The sequence below is a fragment of the Grampus griseus genome (assembly GCF_964374135.1).
Source record: "Grampus griseus genome assembly, chromosome: 18".
NCBI classification, from domain to species: Eukaryota; Metazoa; Chordata; class Mammalia; order Artiodactyla; family Delphinidae; genus Grampus; species Grampus griseus.
In genome coordinates, this window is record NC_139012.1 from 64,492,853 (window position 1) to 64,515,018 (window position 22,166).

The 22,166-nt window shown below is 39.7% G+C and overlaps 1 protein-coding gene across 1 annotated transcript in view; it reads right to left on the reverse strand.

Annotated features, from left to right (window-relative positions):
- Positions 1-22,166, reverse strand: part of NEK5 (NIMA related kinase 5) — a gene marked incomplete at both ends in the record, with an annotated part of 60,726 nt that overhangs the window by 19,885 nt on the left and 18,675 nt on the right. The window contains 15 exon segments of the mRNA XM_082675982.1: positions 1,307-1,457; positions 3,227-3,295; positions 3,521-3,601; positions 5,870-5,962; positions 7,492-7,578; positions 8,672-8,788; positions 9,630-9,696; positions 12,207-12,391; positions 14,393-14,505; positions 16,219-16,300; positions 16,378-16,578; positions 17,860-17,914; positions 19,788-19,874; positions 20,937-21,007; positions 21,091-21,174. Of these exon segments, the coding sequence (XP_082532108.1) occupies positions 1,307-1,457; positions 3,227-3,295; positions 3,521-3,601; positions 5,870-5,962; positions 7,492-7,578; positions 8,672-8,788; positions 9,630-9,696; positions 12,207-12,391; positions 14,393-14,505; positions 16,219-16,300; positions 16,378-16,578; positions 17,860-17,914; positions 19,788-19,874; positions 20,937-21,007; positions 21,091-21,174 (1,543 nt within the window).

Below are 22,166 nucleotides of genomic sequence, written 5' to 3' on the forward strand. Positions count from 1 at the left end.
AGCTGTGCAGGAGAGGTACCCCCCGACTCTCCAACCAGCTGGCACTTGAGCAACGATTAGTACTGGGGCTCAGAAAGCATGTTTTGTGCTTCCTTTCTTTGGCTCATGACAATTCTGTGATTCTGAGGGCAGACCCAGGTTTCATTCATCTCTGAGGTCCCTCCCACCTAGCACAGTCTGGCAGAAGGGAGATTCTCCACAAGATGCCTGCTGAATTGAATAAAGATTTTTCCAGGTGGAAATGAGGCAAAGTGTACGATTCCAGGAAGAGGAAACGGAGGCGAGCCAGGGTGTGTGAATGCTCACATAGCTGCAAGGGAAGATGGGGCTCCAGCAGGCTGTGTGGCTCCCATCATCTGTGGAAAGAGAGAGGGGGTGATGGGGCAGGAAAGGGGGGCGGTCATCACAGGATCACGCCACGCAGTGTTAAATGTGATACTATGTGCAACAGACTGTATCCTACAGGCATTATCAAAACAAAATTTGAGTAGGATAATAATATGACAAGATGACTGTAGCAATTACTTAGAGAATGAAGGGGAAATACTAGAGAAAGGGAGGATGCATAGGAGACTAAAGCAATTCAGTGAGGGGAAGGGAAAGGGAAAATTAAGGGAAGAGCAGATATTAAATTAAGCACCTAATATATCAATTTTCACTTTAGTCCTCACAATAAGCCTGTGTGGCAAGTACTATTCTCCTCACTCCTAAGAGGAAACTGAGATTCAGAGATCTGAAGTAACTTGTGAAAGGGCACACAATCAGAAAGTGGCAGCACCACCTGGGATTCGAACTCCGTACGGTCTCCAAAGCCCATGTGTTTCCTACCACACGCACCGCTGAGGCAGGACAGGGCAAAGGGAATGAAAGAGGAGAAGACTCAGGGACATCTCAGAGTAGAAACCACCAGGCATGACAGCAGGGCTGTCGGCCTGGTGAGGGCATCACCGGAAATAAAGTCTCCCTGGGAAGAAAGGGCTCAGAAGCTGGATTGTACACACGCCGAGTCTGAGATGCTAGTGGGACTTGTCCATGGAGCCATCCAGCAGATCCTGAGAAAGATGGGTGAGTGTGGACCGGGAGAAGCGGAAGCGGAGGGGGCAGGTGAAACAGCCCCAGGAGACTGTGTGGGGCAGAGAGGAGGGTGGGTCTCAGGGGGTGTGACCCCTGGGGTGGGCAGAGTCAGAGGGGCCAGGTCTCCGTCCAGTTCAGGGTGAGGTGGGGGACAGGGGACAGTCAAATCACGGGAGGCAAGTTGAGGAGGAGAGAATTCGAGATGACTGCCAATAAAATGGTTCCTTCTCACCTGCAGCTTTGAAGGGACACATACCTGCTTCCTGGCAACAGAGTTTTTCAAATGCTTTGTCTGTATAATCTTCATGCTCCTTTATACATTTATACCCTTTAAACTTAACGTCGTCCTCAGAGGTCAAAGTTTCATTCAGTATATCCATTGCCTAAAGCAATTTCATGGTGTTTCATGAGAAATAAGCCATATTTGGGGGGAAAAAAGTTTGAAAATTATTTCATGTTCCCAGTAACATTTACCAAGGTATGCAGTAAGTATTCAATGTATGTTTATTACATGAATCGGTAGGGTTTTAAAACTAGAACTGTGTTGGAACACGACAGAAGCAGGAATGTGTTCGTTTCTTCTCCCTGTCAACAGTGATAAGCACTGATCAAGTGCCAGCTAATCTGATGCAGATTTCCTGCCTTCAATCTTATTCTCCTGCAGTTCCATTCTAAGGAACTTTCAAGGTTAGCTCATCTACGCCCTGCTTTAAGCTTTAACATTCCCAGTCAGGTCCCTGAAACTGCTTCTAATATTCCATAATGAAAATGAAAATGATTGCTCTATTTCAAGCATTATCAAAGCAGAGAACAACAAAGGATGAACAAACTGGTAGATAAAACTGTGTGGAGTCCATTCGTTTTTCTAGCAGGCCAACTTCGGTGCCTCACTTCACAGAAGCACCGCGGATGGACCAGCCCTCAGGTTCCAACCCAGACCAAGGTCCCCAGAGCTGCTTCCTCGGGTACTCACAGCTCCGGGACACTTAGAGGGCCTAGTGGTTACAAGTGAGCGCTAACTACCACCACTCTACTGAAGTCTTTGTAGCAAAAGGCTAATAAAAATCTCAAAGATAGGTGGAGCACAGAGGATTGTTAGGGCCGTGAAAATACTCTGTATGATTCTATAATGATGGATACATGTCGTTACACATTTGTCAAAACCCAGAGAATGAGTGAACCCTAAGGTAACCTATGTACTTTGGGTGATTATGATGCGTCAGTGTAGGTTTATCAATTGTAACGAATGTTCCACTCTGGTGAGGGATTTTGATGGTAGGGAAGGCTACATGCACCGGGGGATGGGGGCAGGAGCTCCATGGGGAATCTCTGTACCTTCTGCTAAATTTTGCCTTGAACCTAAAACTACCCTACAACATGAAGTCTATTTAAAAAAAAAAAAAAGAATCCTTCACCACATAAATTTGAAAGAAATAACATTAAAAAAGTTTTAAGCCAACAAAAAAACATGAAAGGAAGAAATTGAGTATATAATTTATATATATATATATATATAGGTATTCACATATTCATACTTAACTTTTGGTAATTTAAAAGGCAAACTTGGAGAAGGTGAAACAGAAACACAAATCAGTTAATTCTGATATTTGTTAGCAGCTCTGGTAAAAAATGGGATTTAAAAAGATGTTGAAATCAAGTAATAAAATGAGGTCTGAGTTTCCTGTATTCATGCATTTATTGCTGTTTCAATTCAAGCCCAAGTGCATAATTGAGATTTACCCAAAGATCAGTACAAAGTTATCAATGCCAATCAAGATCTAAAATAAATGTGCATGGTTTCAGGATAACTGCTCATTTACATATTTTTTAGGTGACTGTATTAGTTGTTGACTATATATTATGTCTTCTATTTTAATCTGGCTATAATTTAAAAGTTACTATTATGAGGAAAATAGCTCCTTTATAATAGAACAATAAATTAAAATGGAATAATCCATCTATAGGAATAATCTCAAGTTTAAAAAGAATGGAAGGATAAAAAATATTTTGGAAGACTTGTCTGAACACCAGACATCCTTCTAGGAAGATTTTAGAAAATGCTCCCTACCCTCTACGGGAAAAGTTCATGAAACATGATATTAAGACACTCATTTTCTCATCCCTACCAATAGAATTTTACTTAATGGCATACCTCTTCCTCTTGGAGGGTGTCTCCATCAGAAATACATTTGTCTAAATTAATTTCAAACTTTATCCCTCTCTAGAAGAAAGCAAGAAAAAAAATCTGTTTCGCATTCCAATAAAAACCTTAAAATTACAACTCCCAACTTGACATTACAGATACTTAAAACCATTAGTCTAACATCACAAAATAAGGTAATTCCATAAAATAGTAGGGGTGAGATCCTAGCGGCAGCCCAGATTGCAAGGTGCAGGTCCCCAGCCAGATTTTTAAAATGAAACTTTAAGACAAAATGTTTATTACCTTAGCTTTATGTTTTTGTTCCGGAATTTTACTTTCCTTTGTGTTCTGAAGTCCAATTTGTTTCAAGTCTCTATCAATATCCTGAACATTTAGAGAAAAATTAAAATCTAGCATTATAATATTGATCAAACAATTACATTTTCACAACACCCCTGAATTCACAGCAGGGTCTGTTTACGTTACTTGATTTCTTGAATGAATCTGATGATTGATTTGAGAATGAAAACATACCTTTTGCAAAGGAAAGTTAACAACAGTCCACTAACAACTTGGGCACAGTGTCCATTAACGTGAAATAATAATACTTTTAACACTGGCATTGCAGTGGGTAGGTAAAACGCTATAATGTGACAATGTTCATCACAGTCCAAAACAACCTAATCTAATTCAAGAACGTAATTTTGACTATAAGATCCTTCCGTTAACAGACCTATGATCTTCATCAGGAAAACAAAAAAGTGCACAGCTCATGACAGTATAAAGGAAGGACGGGGCTCTAAAAATTGATGGGCAATTTGAAGAAGGAGGAGGAGACTGTAGAAGTACTGACAAGCATTTCAAAGGAATGGTCAAGGGGTGAACTTTAGATCCTGAGCTTTCTCGGGGTTCAGTCCTGGGCCCTCTGCCCCTCTCTTCCTTAATACACAGGGGTCTCAGTAACTCCCATGAAGTTAAGAGACTCTTAAACGTGTCTCTTCAGGTTTGATCTCTCCTCCCCTCTGAGCTTCAGACTCACGTATTCGGCTCCCTGTTTGGTACCATCTTCACTTTAATATTCATTCCACAGTTTCATACTGAGCACCCACTACGGGCCAGATACTGTCCTACACAATGGGTTGGTGCAGAACGTGACCAGAAGGTCCCTGCTGACACAGAACTCATGTTTTACTGGAGTAAGATAGGTAATAAATGAGTTAAAGTAATGACATAATTTCAGACGGTGTTAAATGTTATCAATAAAACAGGGTAGTAGCATAGGAAATGAAGAGCAGATGAGAATAATACAGGAAAAGCCTACGTGGCATTTGATTTAAGCCCTGGAATGGTGCTGGACCTTGGCTTGTGAAGGTCTGGGGAAAGCGTGTTCCACGTGGAGGGAAAAGCAGGGCAAAGGCTCCGAAGCGAAGCAGGGATGTGATCTCTCAGATCTTCCTGACTCAGCACATCCAAAGTGGTTCTCGAGTGCCCTTCCCCCAGAAGCTTGCTCCCCACTCTTCCCCATCTTGGTAAAATGTACTATTCCTTCCGAACCAGAAACTTATGAGTCCCCGTGTGTGTGTGTGTGTGTGTGTGTGTGTGTGTGTGTGTGTGTGTGTGTAAATGCTCTTTTCTCTCCACCATTTCACATTAGGTCCCTACCACCTCCCCCTTAGAATTAATTACTGCCTCGTCTACGTACTTCACACACCGCATCTGTCAGTTTGAATTTTTATCAGTCGTTTGCCCTGCAACCCTGGGAAGCGTGTTTTCCTGCCTCGCAGTATTACACGCTCTGAAACAGGACGTGACTTGGTGTCTTACTTATATCTGTGAGGTTGGCTGTCTGATTTGACTGTGTAGTCTGGTTGTCTCAATTGCATGAGAAGTGTCATACTGCTTTCTTTCCCTTAAAATACAGCTACATTAGACCCCTAAGCCCCATCCACCCCACTGGGTGGAAAATTCAACCTCAGTCCACTTTAGAGCTCTCAGCACCGCCTCCTGTGAAGGTCTCCAGGTTTTCACAAAGCAAAACACTCAGGGAGGCTGTTCAGCCTTCGCTCAGCATGGGTTCCTCTGACCTACCCTCAGTCGAGCCCTCGGGGCATCTTGAGGATGAAGGGGAAAGACCTCCCAGAAGGAAAGGAAGAGTCTTTTGAGAACCATTTGATAATTCAGCTCTGTCCGGTTCCCTATTCATGCCAAGAAGATAACTTTGAAACAGAAATTAACCGTCAGATTCACAGACCGACGCTCTGAGGCTCGGACTCAAACGCCACCAGAGGACGTTCCTGCAGGCAGTTCTCAAACTTGGCCGCACCAGCTCACCAGTTAGCTCTTGAAGATGGGACACCTGGCCCCACCCCAGGCCATTTGGAGCCCAGGTGTTTGACTTTGGTTATTCGTTGTTGTTTTGTTTTGTTTTGGGCCGCGGTGCGCAGCACGAGGGATCTTAGTTCCCCCATCAGGGATCAGACCCGTGCCCCCTGCGGTGGAAACACGGAGTCTTAACCACTGGACTGCCAGGGAAGTCCCTGTTTCCGTTTTTTAAAACTTTCCCACATGATTCTACTGCACAGGGAGGGGCAGGAACAGTGGGCTGGAGCGAACTCCCTGGGAAACACAGCATCGTCTAACAACAACCATCACCTGCACAGGTGCTTCTTCCTCAGGTGCCTCTTGGTGGATGAGCAGGTCACTCTTCTTCACCAAATATGTTTTATGACTTATTTTTGAGTCTTCCTTCAACATAAATTATACACAGTCAACAAGATTGGCTCTGCATCAGTTCTGAAGGCCACTTTCTGAATGTCCCCCGCTAGACCTGAATGGGATCTAATGAGGACATGGCAGAAGAGAGCTCTCTTATGGCTTCTTTTCTCTACGGCTCCCTTTGGTATCCCCCAAGTGCTTCTCTCCTGGGCTCTCTAGAAAAGTCTGCCGTCCATCTTCCCTGGACGCAGGCTTCCCATCGCAGACCTGTCTTAAAAACAGGGCTGATGATGGCACGAGGCTCCCCACCATTACCCAGACCTCTGCTCTGGGGAGAAGCACAGCCAGCCTGCCCCCGCCCACGGCATTTGCCATGAAGCTTTGCATGGTTCCTTCAGATGCCCTCTTCCTTAGCTCTGCCTCTCCAAATTCTACTCTTCTTCTCAGACCCAGTTTTGGCCCCATCTCTCTTCTTCCAGAAAAATCCTCCACCTGCTTGTACCACTCATCTTCACTCCCGTGCACTCACGGGGCTTAACCAGATTCAGCCTTATTGCATCATTGCTTCATATCTTTCCAACTATTTATTTAACTATTTAGAAAGAGTAGAGGTTTTAGAATCAGATATTTATTTAGTCTGCCTGGTAATATCTAAGTGACTTTGGGTGAGTTATTTAACTTCTGCTATAAGTAAAGGAGATATGTATGTGAAAGCTCTAGTTCAGAGCCCAGTGCATACAATTGAACGGTACCATATGTTCATTGCACCTATATTAGTTCGTCTGTATGCCCTCAGGGGTGGGGCAGGGTGAGAGGGAAAGATCAATTTCAGTAGTGTGGGCAGGTTCTACACAATGAGTGCGTAGTTCGAGTGCGTGTGAGACGAGAGGCCGGCTGTGTCCCCGGCTGCTCTTGGTGCCCACCAGCCCGTCATAGGAGGAACATTCCCGGGCGCTGAGGGTGTTTCTAATTAAACATGGGGGTGTTTTTCATGCATTGTGGTCTCCAGACACAGGCCAGCTATCTCATCTGGAGCTCTACTGAAAAAGCAATGATCTGAGAATTGGAAGAATGAGTTTCCAGGGTGGCACCTTCAAGGGATTTTTCAAAAATCATCTCCACTGTACTCAAATGTTGCCTTATACGGACTTTCAAATCTTACCCCTGCATGTGAGACTATTCCAGTATAGCTGAATTCAGTAAATGCTCGTCTCTTTTCCTACCCAACGGGCATGAACTTTACCTCCTGCATCTAATCCAGTTCCCGAGTAAAGTACAGCTCAGTCAATACTTATTGACTGATTCATGGGGAAGATGATCAACCATACTTTTAGTAACAGCCACTCTTAACTGAGACTGGCAGCCCCATCACTTTGGGCAGCCTCAAGTAAACCATAATAGAGTGAGGCTTCCATTAAATCTGACAGCTTTCCTACTTAAAGTTTGCATGATAAAGTTTATCTTTTCGATGAGAAGAGCATTACTTTTAATACCTGCTCAGTTGAGTTAGCTCTGAATCAATAGAGCAACGCTTCCTTTAGAAGAATGAATTTATTTACCTCCAGTTCACACTCCATCTTCTTTCTAATTTCTTTCATGTCGTTGTGGTACTGCTGGCGTATTTCTTCTAGCTGCTTCCAGTATTCCTGGAAAGCAATCCCAATCCCGAAAGGTTAAATGTTTGTGAACAACCTGACAGAATAATCTCTAGACAGCCTATGATTTTATTTTTATTTTGTTTTTTGTTTTTGGCCGCACCTCGCAGCATGCGGGATCGTAGTTCCCATGCAGTGGAAGCGCACAGTCTTAACTACTGGACCGCCAGGGAAGTCCCCAGGACAGCCTATGAATTTAGAAATGTGTGATATAGAGTAAGGGAAGAGCCGTTGCTCCCGAAAATGATAATCTGCCTTACACTTTGGCTGTGGTATTTCTCCCCAGTGAGGATACGGCCTCTTGGGATAATCTCATTTTTATATATAACCCCAAATGCATTACTGACATACAATTACTTTATATATAATCCTGTTATAGGTTGAATTTTGTCCCCCCACTCAAAAGATACGTTGGAGTCTTAAGCCCCAGGACCTCAGAATGTGATCTTATTTGGAGACTGTGTCATTGCAGATGTGAGTAGTTAAGCTAAGATGTGGTCACACTGGGGCAGAGTGGGTCCCTAATGCATATGGCAGGTGTCCTGTTAAGAAGACGGCCACACCAGGAGGATGCCATGTCCGGTGGCAGAGACTGGAGTTGTGGCTCTGCAAACCAGGGCATCTGAACATCATGGACCAACCACCGGAAGCTAACAAAAGGCAAAGAAGGATTCCGCTCCAGGTTTCAGAGGGAGTGTGGCCCTGCTGACACCTTCCCTTTGGACTTCAAGCCTCCAGAACTGTGCGACAATAAATTTCTGTTATTTTAAACTGCCCGGTTTGTTGTAAGGCAGCCCTAGGGAACTAATACAAATTTCAAAAATGTTCAGGATGGACAGTTACTTTATCAATCTGAGGTAAAAAGCCTTATGATCTCATCGACACTGCATTCTCTGAGAAGGTGAAATACATATCTCTCTCTCCCCTGAACCCCAGCATGGCGCGTCACACCACTGTGTCCAACAAGTGTTTGTGTAACGGGCTCTCTCAGGTGCACCGTAGATGCTAAAAGCAACATCCCATTACAGCACAAAAGACAATGAGAGAAGTACAACGGTAGCCCTGGAAGCAGACAGTTTTAAACCTGCTCCTTCCTTTCATTTCTCCTGAACTGCAGCTCCTGGAATCCAGGCTCTTCCCCATTACTTCTTAGCTTTTGTCTCTGGTTGTGATTTGGCTCAGCAGAAGATGGACGAATACCCTATTATTAGAATGAAATAATTTAGAAAGCGTACTTGCATTTTGGAAACATCTTATGATTTGACCTTGACCCCCATCCTTTAAACAATAATTATATCATCAATCTCAGTATTTGGGAGTTTTGTTTTGTTTTTATACTGAGCAGTAGAATTTTCTTAGTTTAAGTGTGAAACATTTAAAAAGTAAAGAAAATAAAACAATTTCTGTTGTTTAGTCTAAGCAAATCAGTATTTTACGCTACCATGTGAGACACCGAGATTCATTTTCTGAACTGCTAAATTATAATTGGGAAATCCAAGTCCTGTAAAAGTTTAGCAACCCCTGGGGCATGAGATTAGGTAGGGGAAGAGAATTAGAACTTTTGAGCTGTTCAAAATAAGAGCAATACAAATAGGAGGTGTATCCAAGCTCGCTCAGCCCCAGAATTCTGACACTATACTTAAGAGTAAAGGTTAACTTTCATTTCAAATAAAATACAGTAATCCCTCTTTGAAAATGTGTAGAATTCTAATAAAATAGAATCGAAGAATTGCGGCACTGAAAGGGCCCTTGAAGCCCATCTACAGCTTTTATAGAAAAGGAAATTGAGGTTCAGAGAGGTGGCATGTCCTGCCTAAGGTCACACAGCAAGTGATGGAGCCAGGGAAGGGACTAGGCTTCCCAGACCCTAACTGAAGCCTATTCCCATTATTCTTCTTTAGTTATTAAAAACCGGGGAAAGTGGAGAATAGTCTTAATCATCTATGTGGAATGAACTTTGACTTCAGGATCCATGAATATTTGTGAACAGAGAAAGCATTAGAAAATTCCTGATGGCGTCTTATATTTGGTATTTTACTTACCAATTGCTTTTCCACTTTCAGCTTATGTCGTTGAGCTTCACATCTCCTCTGAAGGTACTCGGCAAGCCTTGGGAAATACAAACGTTCAGCCTGAGTAGAAATTTTAATTCATCACAGGCACCAATTCGACAAGTGAATTTTCAGTTCTGTAATGAGACTCACAATTCACCTGTGACGTTCCGAGTTCGAGAAGTAATTCAAGGTTACAGAATGTGTACACTGGAAAAGAAGACAGCTTTGAAACCCAGAAGAAAGGGAGGTAAAGAGAACAGTAAAACTGGGGATACAGGACAGGATAGAACCCAAAAATATTCCGTTACAATGATTTTTCTTCAGGGCAGGAATCAGTCCACCCATAGTCTATGATATGTCGAAGGGAAAGAGAAAAAACCCGTAGCAGGATCTTCTCACGCTGTGTGCAGGTGTCTAATCTATAGCCTTGTCACCCTCACTGCACTGATAGCTGCTCGTCTGTTGCCTGCATGATACTCTGAGCTCCTTAGAGCAGGACGGGGGCCCCTCCCTTCACCTCTGCTCCTCACGCTGGCTCACAAATGCTTAATGAATAAAGAAATGAGGCTTTCTCCATCTCTCAAAATGTTTAAGTGTTTTTCCAGCACAATCCTGGTCAATTCTAGTCAAACCATTTTCAGGTTTGTACCTATGTTCTAGATATTTACCTTTTTTTCAGAATTTCCTACAAGAATTTCTATAATTACAGATTGCTAAACAAAAACTACCACATTTCAGATCATAGTATGAGTTAGTGATAAAGTTCTTTGGAATTCTAGCAACTTCCTGGGCTCCAAAGACAGAACTGCCATTTCAGAAACTCCTTTAGGCACATCACGATGAGTGGTCCCCAGTTTCTGAAGAGTCAAGTTAATAAATCAGTTGTTCAGAAATATGATGAAATCATAAGCTAGTTACGGTCTTTGGGCCTTAGTTCCCCGTCTGTAAAATGGGCACAATACCAATCTCACAGGGGGTGATGTGAGGATTAGAAGAGACAAGTTCTGTGAAGGTTCCTGACCAGCGTCTGACACATTGATTGTGCTTGACTCAGGTGAGGGCTAACATGTAGCACTCCTCTCAGAAACTTATCTCCATGAGAAAAACTATTCAGTCATCCAGGGGCTGTTCAAGAGACATTATTTCTCTCTCTCTCTTCTCTTTCTCTCTCTCTCTCTCTCTCTCTCCTCTCTCTCTCTCTCTCTTCTCTCTTCTCTCTCTCTCTCTCTCTCTGTCTTTCTTTCTCTCCCCAACCCTCTATAGGCTCTTCTTCCTCCAGACGAGTACATCAAGACTTGATTCCCATGGAATTGAAGCTCTGATAGAGAGAAAGCTGGGCGGAGGCTTGGAATAACAGTGAGGAGGGGTTACCAGTCATCAGAGGGGCATCCTGGAACACCGTAAGATGATGGGCAGCAGCATACAGGGAAGAGAAGGACCTTTCTACCATTTTATGTGAGAGTTTGGGAGATACAATCATACATAATCAAAATAATTTGATAGTTTGACAGCTCTCATATCTAGACAAAGGGTGGAAGACACAGTTTCCCAGTGGCTGAGAAAAGGGAAAGGGAGCTTTGTGCCTGTACCTAGTTCTTATGTAAAATATGTCATTCATTAGTTGAGTCCTATATGAATATTATAATTTGAACGAATGGAACACATAACTTTTGATGATCATGGAGGTCATTTAAAATATGTTATGAAGATGGAAAAAAACCATAACCGCACCCAATATCTTTAAAAATAAAATGTCTACTTTTCCCATCACGCATTTCTGGAGAAATCATTCTTTTATTATTCTTGTTTATCTAATGTTCATTAGCTATCTGATGAGATCACCATCATATAGACTCATATGTTTCATTATTTGTCCAAACTTTCAACAATAAATAACCACAGACACCAAAAGTTAGCAAATTCCCAACACTGAAAGAAAAAGTGTGATGGCAAAAGCATTTTTAAAACATGCCCCTCAGACTTAGGTCTTCAGGGCTGTGGATGGGTGTCAATCATTCTGATCATAGAACACTGATATCAGTGTGAAAGAAACCATAACAAGTATTGTTGATCTGTAGAAATTTGTTATGGAGTAAACTTTTTGAAAGTACACCATAATTATATTATTTTCTTTCTAATACATCCATATTCTGAAAAATCCGAAGAATATAAATGCTAAATGAAATATATTTCACTTTTCAGTAGGTGTCAAATTATAATTTGATTACAATTCAATTATTATTAATAATATTAATATTTGGAAAATGATACATATACAACTATTTTCATCACTCCCGGATAGTGGAATTTACTAGGAAAAAGAAAAGACATTAAAAATTCAAGAGCATTAATCTGTTCCCACAGTCAAATGGCTACATGAATAAGATTAGCTACATCAAAGTTAAGATGAAAAAGGGTCAAGGGAACTGTGAATTAAGTATTTTAAATGAAGAGTCTGGAAGTTCTTTCCAGATGTTTTAGGAGAATCTGGAAGGACTTCAGAATAAATGTTGATATAGCAAACTATTTTCAGAGGACCCAAGTTTAAGTAGACTATGACATTACCATTGACCTGAAGATGGACTGTGGCTTTCTTCCTGATTATAATTCTCCTCAACTCTGGTATCTTTCTGAGGAACATAGTGGTAATTTTGTCCATTGGCTCTCTCCCTCAACAAGTCAAGTTGATCATAATAATGATCATAATGTCCACACACTGCAGCAAGTTTGGGCCTTTCTACCATTTTTATCTGCGGGATTAAAAAGAAGAGAGATATTTTTTAAATACATGATTAAAGTCTATAACAACTGACAGTTTGATAGTGACCATAGCTATGACAAGGCATTGGAGCTATCTTGTTTTTGCTTTAGACTTGTTTTTGAGTAATCTTAGAATCCCCAAATCCTAGAACTGAAAAATGTTTTAGAAGTCTAAGTACTGTAGTGCAGTAGTTTATAATTTTGCTAAGGTGTGAATATGAATCATGTATACTTCATGGCTAGTGTATCAGAAATACCTAGCGAGTGAGTATCTATCCAACCCAAGATCTGAAACTAAACTCAGCATTATTATTTCTTATTTTTCATAAATTTATTTACACCTTACTAGACTTTATGGGAGAATACTGTATTGTGCAACTCACAGATCTGGGGATTTGCAAAACGTTTAGGTTCTGATAAATTTACTAAATACAAAATGGCAACATGACTGGAAGGAAAGAAGACGCTGAATCACTCAGAGTCAATTCTTCCCGTGTAAACACAAGGGAAGTCATGTAACAGCTGTGACCAGCTTATGACCATCTCAAGCTATGCGTCACCACCCTTCCCAACCAGAACAGAATGAGAGGAGAACCAGAAACAAACGTTTATCTTAGCATTCCTCAGTAGAGGCCACTGAGCTGGAAGACAAGAATCAGACCAGATTAACATAGGAAAACCAGTCAAGACCCTGTTGCTAAATAGCAAAATAGGGTCAATTTATGGTGACCATGCTGTCCACTTAACAGTTGCTAACAAAAGAAAAAACGAAGATCAAACCTTTGGAAAGGTCTGGAACTTATAACTGGAAATACGAATAACCAAACAAGTGGTTAAAACTGAAATTTACTCACTGTAAAGAAGTAACACATTACATTCTTTGTTCTTCTTCATGCTGTATGGCTCATATATATATATACATATGAACCATATGGAATTGTAGATATTTAACCATCTTTAACTTACAAAAATGGCACATTTATATATTCTATTCAAATATTAAAGTAAATGTATATAATTTTCCTTATCAGTCTAAACATAGATTGTATATTTATTTTAAAAATCTTTTAAAGTGTGAAGTCGTTTTCTTAGTTTTACAATGTTTGCCTAGGTACAACACAAAGAAGTTACTACTAATTACTTGAAAATTGGCTAGAAATAGAGAAAAGTATTAGAAGGAAAAAACAGTTTCTTTAGGATTTTCTCTAAAGTCCCAAATGGTAATGAGAACATCAGAGGTGGCTCCTGTGCAGGCCCGTTCATTTCACTGCATTAGGAGAAACTTTCAAAGGATTAAGAAAATGTTAATGGGTTCGCCTAACCCCATCCATCCATGAGTCTTTTAGATGTTTGTTTTTGGTTTTTTTTTTTTGTCTCCTACAGGGTTTGCTACAGAGTATTCTAAATCACAACATACTTTAAACCATGAGCCGCCTTCTTTTTTTTTTTTTTTACCATAAGCCTTCTTTTAAAATACAATTTTTCAATTAAAATACAATAGCCATTTTTATGTACCAGAAGCATTTCACTAGCATAAACTAAAAGATTCAACATTCTGCTGAAGTGGATTCAAATAACTGGCATGAAGAAACTCTGGGGAAAAAAAATCAATGATTATATAATAAAAATTTCTCAATTATATGTAACATCAGAATTAAGAATATGAAATGCATGTTTTCCGCCACTATGCTACTCACTTGTCCCACATAGAAAAACCTTATTTACCTAAAGAAATTAAAAGAATTTGAATTATAAAAAGAAAACCAAAACTAATGTATGGAATACTTATAAGGAAATACAGCATTGTTAAAAATAACAACTTGAAGCCGTCCCATGAAGTACCACTTTAATGTTCATTACAGAATTTTATTACAAGCACAAAACTAGTGAACCCCAAAGTAATGACCTTGTACCTCATGAACATGTGCAAGTAGTTCTGTAGAATATGCCATCCACTAAAAAAAACAGAGGAAGGGTTTAGCATGACTTACAGATATGGGCTTCTGGACTCCAGCTGGCGGTCTCCATTCATTTCTATATATGTCCTTCCTCCTTGATCTTGGCAGGCACTTTCCCTGGAATCTCACTTTCTGCATTTTAAAATCTTATTTAACCAAAATAAAACAACTTAATTTTTTAAAAATTTCCACACCATTAATATTATGCTTGTGAGAGTATAAGGGGCATTTCATAACACAGTAAGCTCTCTTTAACCAGAGACATTTATACCCATGGAGAGAAGTGCTGATGGAAAATTACTACACATGTTCTTTGAATGGAGGAAACCATTTTTTCCAGTGTTCCTTTACATATTTCCAGTAATACATAACACTACTTTTTAAAAATTGGGGAATTAGCATTTATGGAAACAATATGCATAACATAATGGCATATTTAGTAATTAAGTTATTAACTAAATTAATTTAGTTACAAGTAATTAAATGTAGTCATCAGAGCTTGGGTTATCAGGCCACAGCATTCATGTTGCATTGTTGTTTGAAATGGATGAGTAGGTCTTCGAATATGTTTGTGTTTGTCACCTTCAAAATGTGTTCTTGGGACTTCCCTGGTGGCACAGTGGTTAAGAATCCGCCTGCCAGTGCAGGGGAAGCAGGTTTGATCCCTGGTCCGGGAAGATCCCACATTCCACAGAGCAACTAAGCCCGTGCGCCACAACTACTGAGCCTCTGCTCTAGAGCCCGCGAGCCACAACTACTGAAGCCCGCGCGCCTAGAGCCCGTGCTCCACAACAAGAGAAGCCACTACAGTTAGAAGCCTGTGCACCACAACGCGGAGTAGTCCCAGCTCGCCGCAACTAGAGAAAGCCTGCGCGCAGCAACGAAGATCCAACGCAGCCAAAAATAAACAGAAAAAAAAATGTGTTCTTGTTTTCCTATCTGTCCTATATTAGAAATGTAGACAATACACTTTCTCTCGTCCTCTACTTACTAAATATGCTCAATCTAGACTAATATATAACGATGGCAAACGAAATTAAACACGGCAGAATCATTCATTCACTTTCCCTTTATAACTTTTCTCACTTTTAGTTTCTCCATCACAGTGGATAATATTCCCCCATTATCCATTCCTTGGAGAGATTTTCTACTTCTCATCCTTAAAGTTGAGACATTTGGTTATGGCCAAAAATCCTGATGCTCTTATTTCAATTATCAATTGAATTAGTAATTTTTCTCTTTAATGTTTGTCTGTCTCTCTTTCACACACACACACAGTACTTCATCAGCTGATTCCTAACTCCACCACTACAACTGCTGCTCCATTTATCATTACCATAAAGTATCAGCTGCTTTCTTTGGGGGTCACATAATAACATTCTCCCACTGTTACCAGTTAGGTCCGAGATCCTAACTTCAGCTCCAACAGGCCTCTGCAGGAGAACTCTTAATCGCCAGTCCATTCTATTTCAGAAAAATAAGCTTCATTTCATGATTCCATGTCTGTCTGTGAACCTTCTTTGACTCTCTATCCCTTCTCTACACAAAAGTTAAGTTTAGATTCTACCTCTTTGAGCATCTCTTTATCAGCAAATCCACTGCTTCATCAAGTTTTCCGGACTGATGAGAAGAGAGGAGATGAATCCTCCAGGTCATGCATAAACTAGATACACAGGCATGCCCCCAGGTCACCATTTGACAAGATAATTTTTCTTCTGCTTATACTGCCCATATTTTTTAAATGTCCATGTTCAACATATTTGGAGGAATTTCTCTGCTAAAGTTATCAGCCATATATTATAAATCATTGCGTAAGACACAATCAATGTTTTTTGATTGCATGGTTAAATCATTCTTACCTGGGACCACCTTCTCAGCAGGTCGAGAAGCAGACGATCTTGCTTTATGTCTGAGGGTGTGATTGAATTCTTCCTGAATGACCTAAAATCAAACAGTGTGTCAGGACCTGCTAGTAAAAATCTCTGTCAAAATCCAAACAGAATCGCCTCAAAACTCACCTCGGGAGTCAAGTATTTGGCCATAAGATTCTCTAAAAAGGGCCTTTTCAAAATGGAACTAATGGATGGTCGAGCTCGGGGAGATACTTCAAAGAGCTGGGATATTAAGGACTGTAGGTCATGGGAAAACCTTGGAGATATTGGGGGAACACGAGCTTGACAAATCTTCAGAACCAGCTGGTGTAAGTTGTTACCCTCAAACTGAAAAGACAAGGAATGGTGATACTAAATCAGAGAAAAATTCAATGCTAGTATTTAAAGTAATATCAAGAAACAAAACAATGTTATATAGCTTTAATTAGAAGCACTATGGTCTACCCTGAACTGTTTCCATCAACTAATCTTTCATGAGTAGATACTGTAGGCGGTTATTCAATGAAATGTCATCCTACTTAAAAAAGGGTTTTTTTAGGTTTTTTCTTAGTATCAAAATATTTACTCATTCTAAAAAACTGGAAAGTATAGGAAATTATAAACAGGCAAAATACATACAATTTCACCACCCAGAGGTATATTTCCTTCTAGTCTTTTTAAAAATAATGTTTATTTTACAAAGTTGAGATCATAACAATATGAAATTTTATATCTTGCTTTTTAAATTAATATAACATAAACCATTTCCTCAAAAATTCTTCATAAACCAGAAAACATTCCATTGTATGAAATCATCATTATTTACACATAACGATAATGCTGGGCAGAATGGCGTGGCAGAAAAGATCGGGTTTGGCTTAGACACTTACTATCTGACACTTACTATTTGAAAATAATGACAATAACAACAAAACGACAGCTGTGTACAAAAGAGGTAACATAGATGGTCTAAGACTGCTATCCTTAGAAAGGCCTGCTTACATGGGCCCTTGGCTGGCATCTGGGAACTTGGATTTCAGGAGAGTTCTCACCATTCCCAAAATGTTCCGAGTGGCTCTCTTTTTCCCCACATTGTGCAAACAACATGGTTTATGCTGAATACCTGCTCTCTTCCTGGGAATCTAGAAGCTTGGCACTTGCTAGGCAGAGGTGCCTACATGACCAGTCCCAACAAAAACCCTGGACACTGGGTCTCGAATGAGCTTCCCTGGTAGATTACATTTCACATGTACTGTCACAACTTGTTGCTGGAGAAATCAGTGCCTCCTGTGTGACTCTACTGGGAAAGGCTCTTGGAAGCTTGTGCCTGGCTTCCGACAATCTTCGCCCCACGCACCTTTTCCCTTTGCTGATTATGTATTGATACGTTCACACATAATTTATTTTTATGGAAATATGCCACAGGTACTATTCTCCAACTTGGATTGTGTACTTTATAATATAGCTTGGATATCTTTCCATGTCAGTATATATGGAGCTGTCATTCTTGTTAATAGCTTGTTCATATAATTTTTAACAATCTAATAAAACCAAACATTAACCTTTTCCTCTCAAGAGGTTAATTTCATTTATGTAGTTCAAGATTAATCTGACGATTAATATACTTACAGGATGTCTGAGTGTGCAGAGCTCATATAAGACGCAGCCAAGAGACCAAATATCCCTGGGTAAGATAAGAGTTGACAGGCTAAGAAATATCAGTAGTTCTCAATGAAAACCTCTAACCTTACAGTACATTATATTGGTGCATCTTTACAGTTTTACATAGGTTGACAAGTTTTCACAAATGCTTTCAGTACATTATCAATTCTTAATGAGACTAGAGGGAAAATTTGTAGTTTGTCAGAATCCTAGCAAAGAAAAGGTATACAGGCTTTGCTAGAATCTGATGGCTCAATATTTACTTCATGTGATGAGCTCGAAGAAAATGTGTCCATGTGTGGAATCTTGAGCAATTTGGAGGAGGAAGGCAGAACTCAAACATGGATTTGTTTGATTCAAAGGGTGACATCTGGTTGATTTAGAAAGGAATATTCTATTCAAGGCTATTGACAAAACCAAAGTTAGACTAAGTGATGACCAGAGTATCTGGTACTCAATGAACTTGAAAAAAATGTGCTAAAACTAGCCCTGTGCAGGTGTCCAATGAATGACCTTTTGACCTCAGAGGGCCCAAAACACCACCCTCTGATCATGCTAAACACCTCCATTTTTGAACATGCATCCTATGAAGGAGGTAACTCAGATATGTGTATCCAGAACACCAGTTACCTCACCTCTTCCCTACCTCCAATCCTCCTTCCCCAGGCCTAAGACCACGCCAAAGACCACACGTAAATATCTCAAGCCCCTCACCTTCAGGGAGGCAGATCTAAGACTTGTACTCCAGTCTCCTCATTTGGCTGCCTTGTGAATAAACCCTTTCTCTGCTGCAAACCTCGGTGCCTCAGCATTTGGCCTGTCTGTTCATCAGGCAAATGAATCTGGTTTCATAACAATTACTGCTAGGATCTTCCAATTATTGAAAGCATCAGGCCAGCATATTTAAATGTTGACTCAAATCCTTAAAAATGCAGTGCAAGGAAACAAAGCAATGCTGCGGAGCTAGGGGTCTCTCTATGTAGCACTGTGCTCTGCTCTGGACAGCCTGCCCTTCTACCCCGGCTACACAAGCTGCATTCCTGCTCAGCTTGAGGCCAAACCCCTTCTCTAAGTCAGAGGCTGTCTCCAAGAAATGCCTGCTCTTTCACTATGTGGAGAAATGTTTACCACTCTTTTTTAGGGCTTTGCCCTCTCTTTCAAAGTAAAACAGCCAAATATCCCTTGGGTATTTTCCTAAACAAACAGACATTAACTCCACAAAGAAACTCAGTCTTCCTGCAAGGCCAACTGGTTCAGCTGGCAGACAGCTTTGAAAAGTGAAAATTTTTCCTTCTCCTTCCATGGAAGTAAAAACTACCTCATCTTCATCTTTTATCACTGTGTCTATTAATATTATTATTCCTGACAGTACGCTCTGGTACCACATACATAAAAGCCAGCTGAATTTTAAAGCTGGAAGATGCCTTAACAATTACCTGTCTACCTATGCCTTAACTATTACCAGCTCTCTTTGTTGCAGGTAGGGGAACTGAGGCCCACAGAGATGGACTGACTTGGTGCAATTGCCGACTGAGTCAATATTAGGATTCCTGGCTGCTAAACCAGTACTCAGTCACCAGCCTCACCGTCTTCTGACCCATTTACAGCACTTTCCTGCAACAGGCTAAACAGGGCTTAGAAAGCATGAGAATCAAATACACAGATGGACATCACAGTGACTGCGATTTTCAATGTTATTCTTTCTATCACTGGCATCTTCAAAAGAAATGTGTCTTTTCTAAATAAGTTCAAAACCTTCAGAGAACACTGAAGTGGTCAGAGACAGTCACTGGGAGCCTCACTTCACAGGTGGAGAAAATGAAATTACAAAAGCACCATAAGAAAGAATGCACCAGATTTTACTGCGACTTTCGAACCAAACGTCAGCAACTCACGTTTTATTGTTGTAGGGTTTATTCTGACAGATCTCTGGGGACAAGTAGTAAGGCGTTCCAACACAAGTTCTAGCAAGTTCCATGGTACTAGCAAAATTATATTAAATAATAAAATAACACAGTGTATTACTGAAGAAAGGGCTTAAGACATATACATACATGCAAGAAAAAAGTATAAAAGTGGACACAAAATTTGATGTATCACATACTAAAATAAAGCAAAACACTGTATATTAATAATATAGTAATAAAATTCATTGATTTTTAAGCTTATAATTCACCTCCCCAAAATCTACACATTAGAAAAAATTTTATGGCTTAAAGATTGCACGAAGAGGTACCATTGTTACATTGCGAAACCCTCACATGTAAAACTTCCCTCTTTCCAGTGACTAAAGTAATGCAATCTCATGATTTAAAATTTGGAAAACATAAAAGTAAATAAAGAAGAAAAAATTTACCCAGACTCTTAAAACCCCCAAACAACTAGGTTAAAATTCTGACATATTTCCTTCTTGTCTTTTTTCCATGCATATTTTCCACATAGCTGTGATCATAGCATATTTAAAATTCAGAATTCCCTTTTTTCTTTTTTATTACTTAATATAACAAAGTTTGTCCTCACGTTATCAAGAAGTCTTCCAAATCATAAATGTTAGTGGCTTTATAATATTCAGGTACATGCTGTGCTAAGTTTTATGAAATGTGACCATTTCCCAATTATTAGGCATCTAAGTTATTCCAGATTTCAAATTATCCCCTTCGAATAAATTCTCAGAAATGGAACATTTAAAAATCTCTTGATATTTATGACCACCAAGCTGTCTTCCAAAACAGCTGCATCAATACCTTCCCCCCAGCACGTGTGAATTTGCCTGTTTCACGAAACGCTCACTAGCTTTATACGCATTTCAGTCACATCTCATTTGATCAGCTTATATCACACTGTACATCGCCACCATCCTTCTCCTATCTACCTGCAAATTTTAATCTCAGACAAAGTAGCATCTGAATGATTTAATACACTTATATAAACAGTTATCAAAAATTACTGGGAAACCAAGCTCTTAATATCTTAATTCATGATAACTAAAAATACATATTTTGGCTGTTACGATCAGAAAGAAAGTGTTTTTAAAAAGTACTTACTTGTTCAGGACTCTTGCAATACCAAAGTCCCCAAGCTTTGCAACCATTCCATTCTTGCTAAGGAAAATGTTCTGTAAGTGGAGAAAATGCTATGTTGCTGGAGATGTTTCAAGAAAACAAAAGATCTGTCTTGATTTTGTCTCTGAGCTGTTACCTGTGTTTTTATGTCCCTGTGTAAGATCTTCCTGTCATGAATATGTTTCAGTCCTAGAGAAATCTGTACAAACCAACTCAGAATCTGTAGAGGGAACATGAAACAAAACTGGTGAGGAGTCTGGTGATCACTGAAATGTCTTCATGATAACATACAAGAAGAGAGGAATAATATACTTGTGTGTGTGGTTATATGAATGAAGCTAATAGGTATACCATCTTATCGTACTATTTTCTTTTTACAGTTAGAAACATGGAGGTGTGAAAAGGCAATCCAAATGTGTTGGTATGAAAAGGAACACCGCACTCAGAGAAAGATAAACAGAACCAAGAAAGAGAGGGAGGCAAGTCATGATCTTCTTTTTTCTTAACATTGGGTTGCTAACTGCATCAGGAGAGTAGACAAGCAGCTCTGTTTCCTGATAACCCTAGTGCCACTGCTTTTTCCTTTTCAGTGGAAGGAAGGTGTCAAGGGCAAAGAGAGAAAGAGGAAGAAGTGGAGAATCTGTGAGGTTATTAAAATTTTTAATGAAATATCAACATACAAGTATATAATATAAAACTAAGAAATATTTTACTTTTAAACTTTTTAAAGTTTAATTTTATTTCTTAGATATGATTTTCTTAGCTGGCCATGAGCCTCTTTATTAAACTATGTCTATACCTATAGAGATTTATTTAAATGACTCTAAAATTTCAATGATTCTTTGTCCACCAAATTATACACAGAGAGGAAAACAATAGAAAAAAAGCTACATTCCAGATACTAAGATTCAGTTGTAATTTTAGTTCTTTCCCCCAAATGGGAAATGTAGTTTGAAATTGTGTAGAGAAAAGTATTTTTATTAAATGCGGCAAAAAAATACCTAGATAGGAAGAAAGGAGGGTTTCTACAAATACAGAATTTAATATATAATGTAAATGAGCATAGGGAGAATGCTTGATTAAATTTACAGAGGTTAGAGATACTGATTCTTTAATCATTCATACATTCACAACATTCAATTTTTTTTTTTTTTTTTTTTTTTTGACTGCGTTGGGTCTTTGTTGCTGCATACGGGCTTTTTCTAGTTTTGG